General features: G+C 46.4%; 1 protein-coding gene across 1 annotated transcript in view; it reads right to left on the bottom strand.

The window, feature by feature from the left end:
- The window catches only part of ZMYM2 (zinc finger MYM-type containing 2), an 893,704-nt gene that overhangs the window by 404,258 nt on the left and 475,970 nt on the right, over positions 1 to 13,476 (bottom strand). The window contains exon 9 of the mRNA XM_078658875.1: positions 8,671 to 8,821. Coding sequence (XP_078515001.1) covers positions 8,671 to 8,821 — 151 coding nt within the window. The remainder of the gene's footprint in view (positions 1 to 8,670; positions 8,822 to 13,476) is intronic.

Raw genomic sequence — 13,476 nt, 5'->3', positions numbered from 1 at the left:
GGATTTCGTAGGAGCCGGTTCGAGGGGAGACAGACCTGAAGGGCCGGGGCCAAGTCAGTAGGCGTTGTCCTCTTGTTAGCTCTGCACGGCTTTTCGTCCTTCTTCGTTTCTTGTGGTTTCTGGATCTAAGGAAGGAAGCTTCAGGGTGCCCCTAAATACTAAATTTAGCGGCGTTATAGGTAGGTAAAGGGCAGGGACCAATGGGGCCCTTCCCTGGGGTGGGTACACTCCCTATTCTGCCACTCTCCAGTGGGAGGGGGCAGGAGCCTGTCCCTGGTTGGCTGGGTCCCCCTCCATCCTCAAGATGGTGGGGACATGAGGTTGTGCTTCACCTCGCCTACCCCACCTTAGGGGTGGAGTTGGCAGAGTTGGGCACACCTCTCTTCCTCACTTGTTTTTCCCGTGGTTTTCCTGCCCAAAGTGAGGGGTAGAACCAGTGGGGACCAGTTGCTGAAAGCAGCAAATGGTCTGGAGAGGCTCACAAAGGCTTTGAGGCTTCTCCTTTGCGTATCCTGCCCATTCTGGGGGAGGAGGCTTGGCCCCTCGCCCCCAGGATATGCATTGTTTCAGGCCCCAGAGAGCAGCAGCCTTCGACCCAGGGGTCCAGAAACATGTCTTGTGGTGGCAGCCTAAGCAGCCACTCAGTCGAGTCACTAGAGGTTGGTCGAGTTTCAGGGGGCATCTCTAAGATGCCCTCTGTTGTGCATTTTACATTAAATCCCACACTGGCATCAGTGTGGGTTTAATGTGCTGAGGAGTTTGATACCAAACTTCCCATTCTTCACTGTAGCCATTATGGTGTTTTGGAGTTCGTAACAAACTCCCAGCACCATATACTCTTAATGGCAGCACTGCACTTACAGTGCCCAGGAATGGACCTGGGTACAGGGCTCATGCACCCTCACCACTGGCATAGGGTACCCAGCTAGAAGGGTGACTGACGTATGCCAGGGTAGTGGTTTGAGGGCATGGCACACAGGGATGTGTGCCATGTCGACTCTTCACTTTTGTTCGGTACCAAGACACGCAGCCTGCAAAGGCAGTGTGTGTGTGTGTGTGTGTGTGTGTAAAGGTACAGGGCCTCTAAGGGTGGCACAATAAGTGTTGCAGCCCTTAGAGGTCTTTCCTGGTCACATGCCCTGGGTACCTGTGGTACCATTTACCAGGGGCTGACCTGTGGCCAGAGATGCCAAATGGATTAGTTTCAATGCAGTTTTAGGGAAGGAACATAGGACCTGGGTAACGGATTATTAGGAGCCCAGGGCACACTCAGTCAAAGAACATCAGCAATTCAGCAAAAAGTGGGGGCATACCATGCAAGAAAGAGAGCACTTTCTCACACTCTCACACAATATATACCACTTCAGGTGTAGGATAGGAATCTACCCGCTCCTGAAGAAACACCATAGTTGTGAAACATGTCAACCCCACATATAACAAATTAAGGCTATCCTGGTTCGAGCCCTCATGCTAGCACTTCTATTATGTTTATCCCTGCAAAGCGAACCACTATATTAAAACTTATTTGGTATCCTTAGACAGTTCTAATTCACTTGGTACTCCATTTGCACTCACTCCTCCCTACACATCGTATCCGCACACACATCATCATTACAGTGAAAAAGCTAAAATGACCCCCGATAAAGAGCCCTCTTGTGGGGACCGTAGGCATTGCAGCAATAGCCCTAAGAGCTGGTCCTATGATGAAGCTTGACACCCAATTGGGTGTGTGAGGGCACGAAGTAATAATTATAAGGATTCCCCTTGACTATTTGATTCCAACCTCGCTTTTCTTCTCTCTCTCTACCCATAGGAACAGTACCTTTCAGATTCACTGATTATGATTTAGGATCGTGGGTACTGGACCTTCATCTGCTCCAGGCCCCCCTCGTGTGTATTCAACGCAGGAGGATACCCAGCGGGAGCTTGATTGTGGATTCGCAATGTCCCCATGGGAACTCAAGTCAGTCATGGCCAAGAATGAGCATCCTGAAGGTTAGGTCCCGCAAAACAATGCACGGATCGGGTTTTGAGTAGCACCTTCGTGACATCCTCTTTGGTCGCAACAGGTTCTCTGAGGTCTTGATAGTTAAATGTGCTTATTGCTCTCTTGCACTTAGGCCCAAACCGGGTCAACCATCACACCCATTTATAGCTCATTTGATGAACTACACTGACCAAGACCTCATATTGCACTTAAACAGAGACAATCCAGATCTACTACCCTGATTTTCGGGAGATGCAGATACTCTTCTCACAGGTGGTGAAATATTCGATGCTCTACCCCGTCAAACTGTACCTAGAACACAAGAGCAAAACCCTCCACCGCTCCCGAATTCTTCGAACATCAAATCTCCTTGAGTGGGACTCGCCCCTTTCCCCAGATCTTCCCAGGGTGTCCGGGGACCAAGCACTTCGGCATTCAGTGATAACAAATAACTATGCTCTAACAAATGCTGGCTACTAACTGCCAAACCTGTGGGTGACCATGAGCCCACTGGAAGCTATACCAACTATTACTCTCGGGGTTGTGGTGGTCCCAGACGGAACTTCTGTGGTGCCCACCTGTGCCACTGCTCCCCTTCGGCGGCTCCACATGGCGGTGAGATTTCCACACTGCTACGAGGGTGCAGTTCTTCTATAAAATGTATTTTTGGTGTTGGGCAACGCAATATATTGCCTTTGAAGATTATCCTGATGTTTAACTCTGGGCAATGCCGTGATCTCCCGGCGCCCTCCTCCTGCATGAAGCGCATCCATTGCCTATGGAGGTTGTTAGGTCCCTATGAATAGGTTGTTGTCTTTTGATCGTATTTTTTCTCTTCAGGCATGAGGGGTCTTCCGCTGGCAATTGGGGTCAAACGGGGGTGGGAACGGGAGGTGAGGGAGGAATACATTTCTCAACGAGGCTTGGCCTACTTCAGCATGTGCCCTCTGATCTGAATCGAGACACTGTCTTGTAAATGTATGTACCGACCGACAAGTGGCTGCTTGAGGCTCCCAGTGGTAAAGCTCCTGGCTTGAATGGACTCCCAATCGACTTTTATAAAACATGTGGATACTCTTGTCCCGCCTCTTCTCGATGTGTATTATGAGGCGATTGTTAGGGCCTTCTACAATGGAGGGCATCATAACTGTCTTGCTAAAGCCCAAAAAGGACCCTGTTGAGAAAGCTCCGTACAGGTCCCCATCACTGCTAAAAACAGACAATAACATTTTGGGTAAGATCCTTGCTCAAAGACTTCAACCATTAATGCAGTTCCTGGTACTACCAGATCAATCCAGTTTCATTCCACAACACTACACCTCTTTTAATCTAAGTACGCTAATGGCCATTCTCCACAGTGCTCATCCACAGCTTCCCTCTGTTATTCTGCTAGATGCAGTAAAAACTTTAATTAATTGAACTGGTCATTTATGATGGAAATTCTATGCCGACTTGGTATGGGTAAATATTTCTAGTCCCTTATTACTTTATTATACATGGATTCTAAGGCTAGAGTCTGTGTAAATGGACTTTATTCTGCCCAATCTGCTGTTGGCAGTAGTATGCCACAAGGATGCCGATTGCCCCCTGATTTTTGCTTTACCTATCGAACCACTGGCTTGTTACATATGGGAATTCAATTCACATCGGTGCCTGAACCTCGGTAATCATTCCTTGATCTGTTCCCTATATGCTGATGCTATTCAACATGTTCAACTACCAGGTGTCAGCCTTGCCCATATTGTGCGAAAGGTCATCTGATTAAGGTGATTTTAATTTAATTTATAAAGTGTTCTATAGCGCGAACATGATCCCGAAGGATATCAGAGCGCTTTACAAAGAATGGAAGGAAGGACATAAGTCCAATATCGACATCAAGTAAGAATACAGAATACGAATAATCACATAGTTCCCAGACAATCGAATCAGGAGAGTCATACAATAAACAGGAATATAGCGGGCTAGGAAGGGGGGGGGGGGGGGGGGGACGGCACATACTGCTGTAAAGGAGATCAGCATCAAATGAGGTACAATGGTTGAATCCATGGATAAATGCATTCGAGCAGCATCAAATGAGGTTCAATAGTTGTATCAATGGATCAATGAATTCAAGCAGGAGAAACCTAGACCAACTTAAGGTAAGAATTTGTACATTAGGATCCCGAAGGATATCAGAGCGCTTTACAAAGAATGGAAGGAAGGACATAAGCCCAATATCGACATCCAGTAAGAATACACAATAGGAATAAACACATAGTTCCCAGAAAATCGAATCAGGAGAGTAATACAATAAACAGGAATATAGCGGGCTAGGAGGGGGGAGAGACAATGCTGTAAAGGAGAGAATCATCAAATGAGGTACAATGGTTGTATCAACAGATCAATGAATTTGAGCAGGAGAAACCTAGGTCAACTGAAGGTAAGAATTTGTTCATTAGGAAAGCAGTAGTTTAAGAGATTCTGCGTACATCCGGTGGAAGAGAGTTCCATATTGTTAGGGCAGCTCCGGAAAAGTCTCGGTGACAAGATCTCTTTTTGCTAAGGATGAGTGGTTTCAGGAGTAAAGTGTCTGCACTTCTTGAGGCTCTCCCACCACAGGATAATTAAAGCTTTTGAGCTAGGTCCCTGGGAGTTTTGAAATGCAGAGCTTTGTGCACCAGAACAGCAATGTTTAACTGAATTCGTGCTTGGTAAGGCAACCATTTGAGAGATTTTAGGATTGGGAATATGTGCTCATTTCGTTTGGTACCTGTGACCAGTCAGGCTGCAGCATTCAGTGATGCCCTTAATGGAGCCAGGGTGTATTTGGTAAGACAACAGAGCATAGCGCTGCCGTAGTCTAGTCTCGGCAAGACCAGTGCTTGTACCACCTGCTTAAAATCCTTTTGTGGGAGGAATGGTTTGATATTTCTAAGTGTCCTTATCAAGTGATTAGCTCCCTTAGTGTGTGGAGAAGTGTGGCTCACTGGTTAGAGGAGGCAGACCTGGAAGCAGAGGTCAGCCCAGGACCAGGGTTCAATTCCCGGCTCGGCGGGGTCTTGAGTCCTAAAATGTCCATGACTCGACAATTCTCGCTCCGGTGCCTACTCGATTCACGGGTTCACACTCTGCGACTCTGGGCAATAGCTTGCTTAATCTCCACAACGGCCCCTCGCGGCGGGATGCCTGGCTTTCACCTTGCGGATACCCTGCCGGGGTTATCTCACAGGGGAATACCAGGACGGGTTCCCTAAGCAAGCGCTTAGAAACCGGTTGGTGATTTGCGCTATATAAATTCCTGTACATTTACATTTACATTACACACATTGCTGATATGATTTTCATATTCAAGTGCTTCTCCAAGGTGATACTGTGAGTGTTGGCTGAGTCTATGAAGAGAGGGGTGCAGTTGAAAACAGTGAGGTGATTCAGCCAAAGGGTTAGCTTCGGGATGTGGTTCGGAGGAGAGATGAGAAGAAATTCAGTTTTGGAAGTGTTGAGTACGAGATGGTTCTCAGTTAACCAACTTTGAGTAGACATTAGGGTAGTGTTGAGCGAGATGATGTTCTCCGGGGATGAGATTTTCAAATGAAGTTGTGTGTCGTCCGCATAAATATGGAAGAGAATGTTTGTGGAGTTTAGTGAATTAGCTAGTGGTTCCAGGAAAACGTTGAAGAGGATAGGTGATAGGGCGGACCCTTGGGGGACACCCATTAGTACAGGAGAGGTGCTGGGAGAGGGTGTGGTTTGCCTCAACTCTTTGTGATCTGTGTCGGAGGAAGGACGAGAACCATTGTAACACCAGAGATATTCCGGGCTGTCCATCAATTGGTCGAAATCATAAACTTTTCCTCTTACAGAGGATTGTCCAGCTGAGTCTCTGGATTATCCCCTCAGATGGAGCTGTGAGGGTGGTTGATACCTCAGGATCAGGATTTCCCATGACTATGATTATCTGATTTGCAGCAATTTAGGTACAACTCTGGATAAAGTTAACTCCAAGGTTGAGTCCTAGATCCACCGCCCCCATCCCTATTTTCGAGTATATCCTCAATTATGATGGTGATGCTTCCTCAATTTCTGTAACTCTTTAACCTCACCGTCCACTTCCTGCTACACTTTTTTGATCAGTTGAAGCAGACATTATCTTGCTTAATATGGAGAGTTGGCCAATTTCAGATAATGTGGTAGATATAATTTCGGCCATTGTACTCTGGCAGCATTGCTCTGCCAGATATCAGCATCTACTACTTTGCTGCACAGGCTTGCTAATTAAATTAATGGAAAACGTAACCAATCATGACCGCCCATGTTAGGGAGGAGAAGGCCCTTGATTTTACACATTCGTTGTTGGGGAAAGGCTGCACACCACCCAAGAATCCGAGGCGCAATGTGGATGTACTGGCTGTCAACTAAGCCTGGTGGGAGCTATTGCAAGGAATGAAACGGTAACCCCCTTACTCCCCATTCCTTCCACTTACAGACAACCCTATGCTACCCATTCCATAAAGGAACTCTTCCGACAGATGGGCCTACTCACACTGGGAGATATTTTTGAGAACTACATTTTTATTTCTCAACAATCTTTTTGCTCTCGCCACTGTGCGCCCGCCCTGGCACAGTTCTGAACACTCTGCAGTTCTAACAGCAGTATCCACATTTCGCTCCACAAGAAACTATGCTGCTTACAACTTACATAGAGAGAACAGACGTGGGGCACTCTATCTCTTATCTATTTCTCCACTATCTACACTCCACTTTAGATGCTCTTCCTTAGGCAAGGACAAATGGCAAACCTCTCTTGGTTATACACTAACAGGTAAGCATGGGCATATTGCTGTTCACAAGTTACAAGTTAAAACCCCCTCTTTTAATTATAAACATAAGTTAATACAGTTTAAATATCTTCATTAACACACTGTGGCTAGAATTTCACAATAAGTTTAACATAAGTTAATACAGTTTAAATATCTTCATCAATACACTGCGGCTAGAATTTCACAATTTGCTGGACACGACATTAGCGCATGCCGTAGTGGTGGCTTTACTAATGCAGACTTTCTGCATATGTCATGGCAGTTTCTTGGCCTAGTCCCTTTTTGGAGTGACCTATTCCTATCGCTCGCTGAAATCCTAGACATGCAGGTCAAACCCCCTGCTGGGCAACACTTCAGCACTGCTGGCGTCCTGCAGGCATATTGCCTCTAAACTGCTGGTGATTGGTAAGTGAAATGCTGCTATGGTATGAATGATGCCTCAATTGGTAATGCACTGATTACAAGATGCAGCTTACTGCCAAGACAGGATTGATTGGTATGCTGAACTTGCTCCCCCTCTTCTCTCCTTCGTACATTTGGGAACCATATCGATATTTTTAGTTAATTAACAGACGCACTCAACTCCTTGCAGCATGGGGGCGCATTCCGCTCCCCTTCTGAGTCGCATTGTAATTCTGCAACTTTCTTTTCTTATCCTCACCTTGGCAGACTACGGCTGAGGCACATGTATTGTTTAGATATTAGATAAATGCGTCTTGATCTCACAGTACTAACTACAATTTTTGTTGGTATATAGCAATAATGTCAAATAAAGTTTAAAAAAAATAATCAGTGCATATACCACACATGCTACATACACAAACATCTGGGATTACAGTTCTCTGTCAGTAAAATGAGGACATGCTTTGTGCACCGTTCTATAACAAAGTTCAGGTCAAGTCCAGGACTACAGTCCTGTCCAGACACAAGGCAAGGGCCAGGGCTTTATACACACGCTAGATTAGCTTGAAGTTGGGACCAAAATCAGGGTACCAAATATTCACAGTTAGGCGCCCAAGGCAGGAGAACACTACTATACATCTTGCAGGAAACATCCCTATCCCAACAATGCTTAGAATGATTATTAATACCAGAGGCTATCCAAATGAAACAGCATTCATTTGTAGAACGCAATGACACAGAGTTTACCATTAGTAACTCTTATCAGTGACTTGCATTCTGCACACATTTCATAGTTTTATTTGAACTAAAAGCTATCCTAATTTGGTATTGTCATGCAAACAAAAACTAGAGAGATACTGTGCCTTAGCAAGCAAAAAACAACTATGACATTTGAAAAAGTCTACAATATTGTCAGCTACAAATAAAGACAAATCAAGTTGTCTCATTCAAACATGGGTGTCGCTGTTAAATATTTTCCACTGCTTGGGCGGTTTTTGAAATGTGATGAGCAGATTTTCTAGAATTAGTAGAAGGTTTTGTACACTCCAGCAGTGACAGGTTGCACGAGGATACACAAGGATGATTAGGATTTCCATGTTAAGTGCCATTGTTCAAGGGCCATACAGGTAAAATAAGACAGGCACCATGTTCCAGGCCAAGCTGTAATGTCCGAGGGACACAAAGTATCTTCTTGTACATGAGAGCAAAACCTCACCAAGTAATGATAGCTATGACAACAATAATGTTTAGAATCTTATGGTATAAGTGCCTTAAATGAATACAACTAAGGGGTTCAAAGCCTTTGTACTTTTTAATAAACAAAATATACATTTCATTTAAAATATATGCGGAAGTTACAAAAACATGCCAGATCTAATTTTACAGATGAGACAGATAGTAGGAGTAATAAATACTGACAACTACAGGAAACACTTTTCATGTAGCTAACAATGTCCTTATTTGGTTATCAAAGTAAATACATACCTTCACTACAGAATGGTTTTTTCACACCAGAGAATTTCACTGTTTCATGTAAAGTTTTCTCCTCTTGGCAGTACTCGCATAGTGTAACTATGCAGTGCAGTTTTTTGTAGTCTTCGCAACACGAAATATTACAAAACTGATATATTTTGTTCTAAAACACAATGGTAAAAAACATGACATGTTTGTTGGGTAGTGATAAACAAGCAGCATTATGTATTTTTCAGGTTGCCTATAACTTCAAGCACTAAGTGTTGGTCGTTTGAGTCTAACATTGCTGAACTCCACTACTGAACTGCTAAGCTATCATGCTTCCTGAAATACAATAAAAGTTAAACAGATACTAAGGCCCTTATTATGATATGGCTCGGTATAGATAGCAGAGATACATAACAGCCAGAAATTATGATTTCAGCAGGAATCTTCGGACGTAAAGCACATATAAACAGATTTATCTCTGTATCGGTCTATATCTATAGATACCTTACCCCTACTCGGAGTATAATGGGTGTACTCTCTGCCTGATGTCATATATAAATATTCACTTACAAAACTTAAGGTTTCAGGGACGTTCTCGTTAGGAAATAGAATTTTTTTAAACTTAGAAATTCACTGAAAAAAACAAAGTTACAGGGACATTATAGTTAGGCTCCCAATCTTGCTCTTCTTACTTGTGGTATCTCCAGCATATGTTTAGTGCTCGAGCAGAGAGATCTCAGGGGAGCATAAGGCTTGAATTTCTCAGATAGATATGAGGGGCCTGAGCAATACAGTGCCTTATGGACGGTGCAGCAGATTTTGAACTTGACCCTTTGGCGGATGGAGAGCCAGTGTAGTTTCATCAAAAGAGGGCGGGAGGGAGTTCTCGGGGGAAACTTAAGGACCATTCGAGCTGCCGTGTACTGAACTACCTGTAATCTGGCCAATGAGGCTTCATTGGCAGAGACTAACAGGCCGTTACAGTAGTCCAGGCGACTTAATATAAGTGCCTGGACAAGGGTTTTCCGGGAGGAATCAGGGAGCAAAGGGAAGATTCGGCGTAATAGGCCCATTACATGGAAGCAAGACCCCGCAGTTTGAGCCTTCATTATGAGTGCCTGATCTAGCCGGATCCCCACATTTTTGACTAACGTCTTGGGTACAGGATGGGGTCCTAGATCTGTCGGCCACCAGTCCGGTGTTCACAAGAGGGGTGCCACTCCAAAGAGCATCATTTCTGTTTTCCCCACATTTCACTGGAGGAAATTATTCCTCATCCAATGTGATATTGCTCTCATTCCATTGGAGAAGGCCGCCAGTACTTCTGAGGTGAGCTTGCTGAATGGAAAAAGTAATTGGGGATTACTATTCTTTCGGTACTAGGACTTAGTCATACCATTTCTAACATATCTCATCTGAGTGGCTGTGTGACTATCAGTGGTGTTTGGTGTGTGAGTGGCTGCATGGGGGTGAGCGTGGCTGCGGGGGGGTGCGAGTGGCTGCGGGGGGGTGCGAGTGGCTGCGGGGGGTGCGAGTGGCTGCGGGGGGGTGCGAGTGGCTGCGGGGGGGTGCGAGTGGCTGCGGGGGGGTGCGAGTGGCTGCGGGGGGGTGCGAGTGGCTGCGGGGGGGTGCGAGTGGCTGCGGGGGGGTGCGAGTGGCTGCGGGGGGGTGCGAGTGGCTGCGGGGGGGTGCGAGTGGCTGCGGGGGGGTGCGAGTGGCTGCGGGGGGGTGCGAGTGGCTGCGGGGGGGTGCGAGTGGCTGCGGGCGGTGCGAGTGGCTGCGGGCGGTGCGAGTGGATGCAGGGGGGCGCGAGTGGATGCAGGGGGGTGCGAGTGGATGCAGGGGGGTGCGGGGGGTGCGAGTGGCTGCGGGGGGGTGAGAGTGGCTGCGTGCGTGCGAGTGGCTGCGTGCGTGCGAGTGGCTGCGTGCGTGCGGCTGCGTGCGTGCGAGTGGCTGCGTGCGAGTGGCTGCGTGCGTGCGAGTGGCTGCGTGCGTGCGAGTGGCTGCGTGCGTGCGAGTGGCTGCGTGCGTGCGAGTGGCTGCATGCGTGCGAGTGGCTGCATGCGTGCGAGTGGCTGCATGCGTGCGAGTGGCTGCATGCGTGCGAGTGGGTATGCGAGTAGTTGTGTCGGTATGTGAGTAGCTGTATGGGTGAGTGAGTAGATGTATGGGTGAGTGAGTAGATGTATGGGTGAGTGAGTAGATGTATGGGTGAGTGAGTAGATGTATGGGTGAGTGAGTAGATGTATGGGTGAGTGAGTAGATGTATGGGTGAGTGAGTAGATGTATGGGTGAGTGAGTAGCTGCATGGGTGAGTGAGTAGCTGTATGGGTGAGTGAGTAGCTGTATGGGTGAGTGAGTAGCTGTATGGGTGAGTGAGTAGCTGTATGGGTGAGTGAGTAGCTGTATGGGTGCACAACAGACTGTGGGTGAGTTAGAGGCTAAGTGAGAGGCTGTATGGGTGAAGGAGTAGGTGTGTGAGTGGCTGTATGGGTGAGTGAGGAGCTGTTTGAGTGTGTGTGTATAGGTAAGTGTAGGAAGCTGGTTCTGTATAGATTATACCAAAATGTGGTATAGTGTGCACAGTCCAGTGTAACCCCAAAGGTAGGCAGAGGTAAAAGTAGATAGCACCCTACTCTCCTACTCAATCAGCAAATCATGTCACACACTCAGACTGAACTCAGACCAATTTGATTTGTATAAAAATATTATTTAGTTGTATTTATTTTCTAGAACAAAGCAAGCCTGGGACAGGTAAGTGTAAATGGTACTTTTCAAGGCAGGTTAAACAATACAAGCAAGCTGAATGAAAATGTCTTTGTTACAGGTTTGGAAATATTTTCAATACAGTGGAAATTACGGTTAGAATACTTCTGATGAATGACAATGACAAATGAATAGTGAGCGCTGAATGTGAAATATTGGACAGGATTTAACTCTCTTCAGTTCCTATGGCCAGCGCTTGCCCTCACACTGCTCCGCTACAACAATAAAGCGGGCTCACATGGAGAACACAGTCTATGATATTTAAAAGCTGAAGATGATGCCACATTAACGCGTTACTCCAACAGAGTGCAGAGTGCAAGGTACGTAGCGCAACGTTCCCACAGTGAGGGTATAGTGGTCAGAGAGGCGCAAACCACCGACTCGAGCGAAGGAAGTCCAATGCGACAAAGCACCTGATTGGGGCAGCTGCAGAGTGCTAATTGAGGGGCAGCAATCGCAGAGCCATCTACGCAATACCGCGCCATCTACGCAATAGCGCGACCTGCTGCACTGCTTGTAAGAAACCAGCATTACATTGCATCTATGCACTAACGAGGAAGCTATCCTTGCACCTGTCCAAGTTACCTAAAGAGGCTCAAGGCTGAGCATCCGAGCCCAGTCAAAGGCAGAAAGGAAAGCAGTGACGCCATAGAAACCATATTGAGCAGACTTGAATAAGTAAGGGACTTAGCCAAATCAACTAAGGAAGAGGTCGTAGCCATCAGGCAGGACATACGGGACACCAACGCAAGGTTCACCGAAACGGAGTCTAGGATCAGCCGACTGGAGGATGTAGAAACCAAAACCTGTGGGGCCCTCAAACGCCTGTCCATAGCCTCGGATCAAACCACGAAGAGACTGTCCGAGTTAGAGGATAGAAATCGGAGGGGGAACCTCCGCATTTTCGGGATACCAGAGGGATCCGAGGAGTCGCACGGCACTTGTGTACCGTTTTTGGAATCGTGGTTCTCGCAGGCCACCAACATCACCTTCCACCAGCCGCTTGAGTTTGACAGAGCCCATCGAGTGCCGGGCAGGATTACCAAAAATCAAAAAGGCCCCAGACCCATCGTCTGCAAACCATTGAGATACCAGCACGTAGAGCAGATACTTGCCTTTATTCGGAAAACCAACCATATATTATGGAAAAATACCAAAGTCTACATCTCGCAGGACTACAGCAAAGAAACGGTCGGAGTTCGAAAGGCATTTCTTGCTCTTCGTCCACAGCTTCAGTCAAGGGGTTACTAGTACGGATTCATAGGACCAGCGAAGTACAGAGTGACTATACAAGGATCTCCACAGATATTCACAGACCCACTAAAACTCGAAAGGTTACACTAAAACTCGAAAGGTTATTAGGCGGTCATGACGAACAAGACATGGACACCAATGGTCCAAACACTGAGGTTGCTTCTGCATCCGGCCTTAAAGGAGTATCCTTTGCCTTGCTTTGCTTGGATTTGCCTGTCTGAAGATATCTGTGCTAACAATGTTGATATGTTGATGATCACTTGTGGGATCTCTTTGTGTTAGTTAACAGTGATATTGATCTCTAAACGATGCTACTGGTACCTTGTTGATATCCTGTCGATACCTTGTTATTATCCTGTTGCTAGTCAACATGACAAGATTGTCACCATGTTGTCAGCAGGTTGAAGCGATGTTGTACCTAAGCACGCTACGTAACGAGTCAGTTCACCTATGTTCCCTGACTAACTTAATGCTGACAAGTCCAATTCCTTTAACCCACGTTCGTAACGTTCAATATGGTACTTGCTCCTGATAATTGTCCATCCAGGTGAAAATGTCGGTCTGCGACGTCTGTCCTTCATAGTTAGGTTATAGACTGAAAATGTTGAAAATGTTGAAATTGCTGAACGAACATCGGTTCTGTGGGTGTTGCTGGCACTGGCGCACCACATATACGAACTTCCAGGCAGGAAGATACACTCTTTACTAGCTGTGGCGCTCAATACGCGCCTGATGTTGAATATGCTACTTACCAGTATGCATCTGTTCTTGGCATGTAGAGCTGCTAACATTCATATCTGTAGCATAGAT

Source organism: Lissotriton helveticus, chromosome 8 (genome assembly GCF_964261635.1).
Source record: "Lissotriton helveticus chromosome 8, aLisHel1.1, whole genome shotgun sequence".
In the NCBI taxonomy this organism is placed as follows: domain Eukaryota; kingdom Metazoa; phylum Chordata; class Amphibia; order Caudata; family Salamandridae; genus Lissotriton; species Lissotriton helveticus.
The sequence above is the reverse complement of the archived record's forward strand: the minus strand, read 5'-3'. Positions and strand labels throughout refer to the sequence as shown.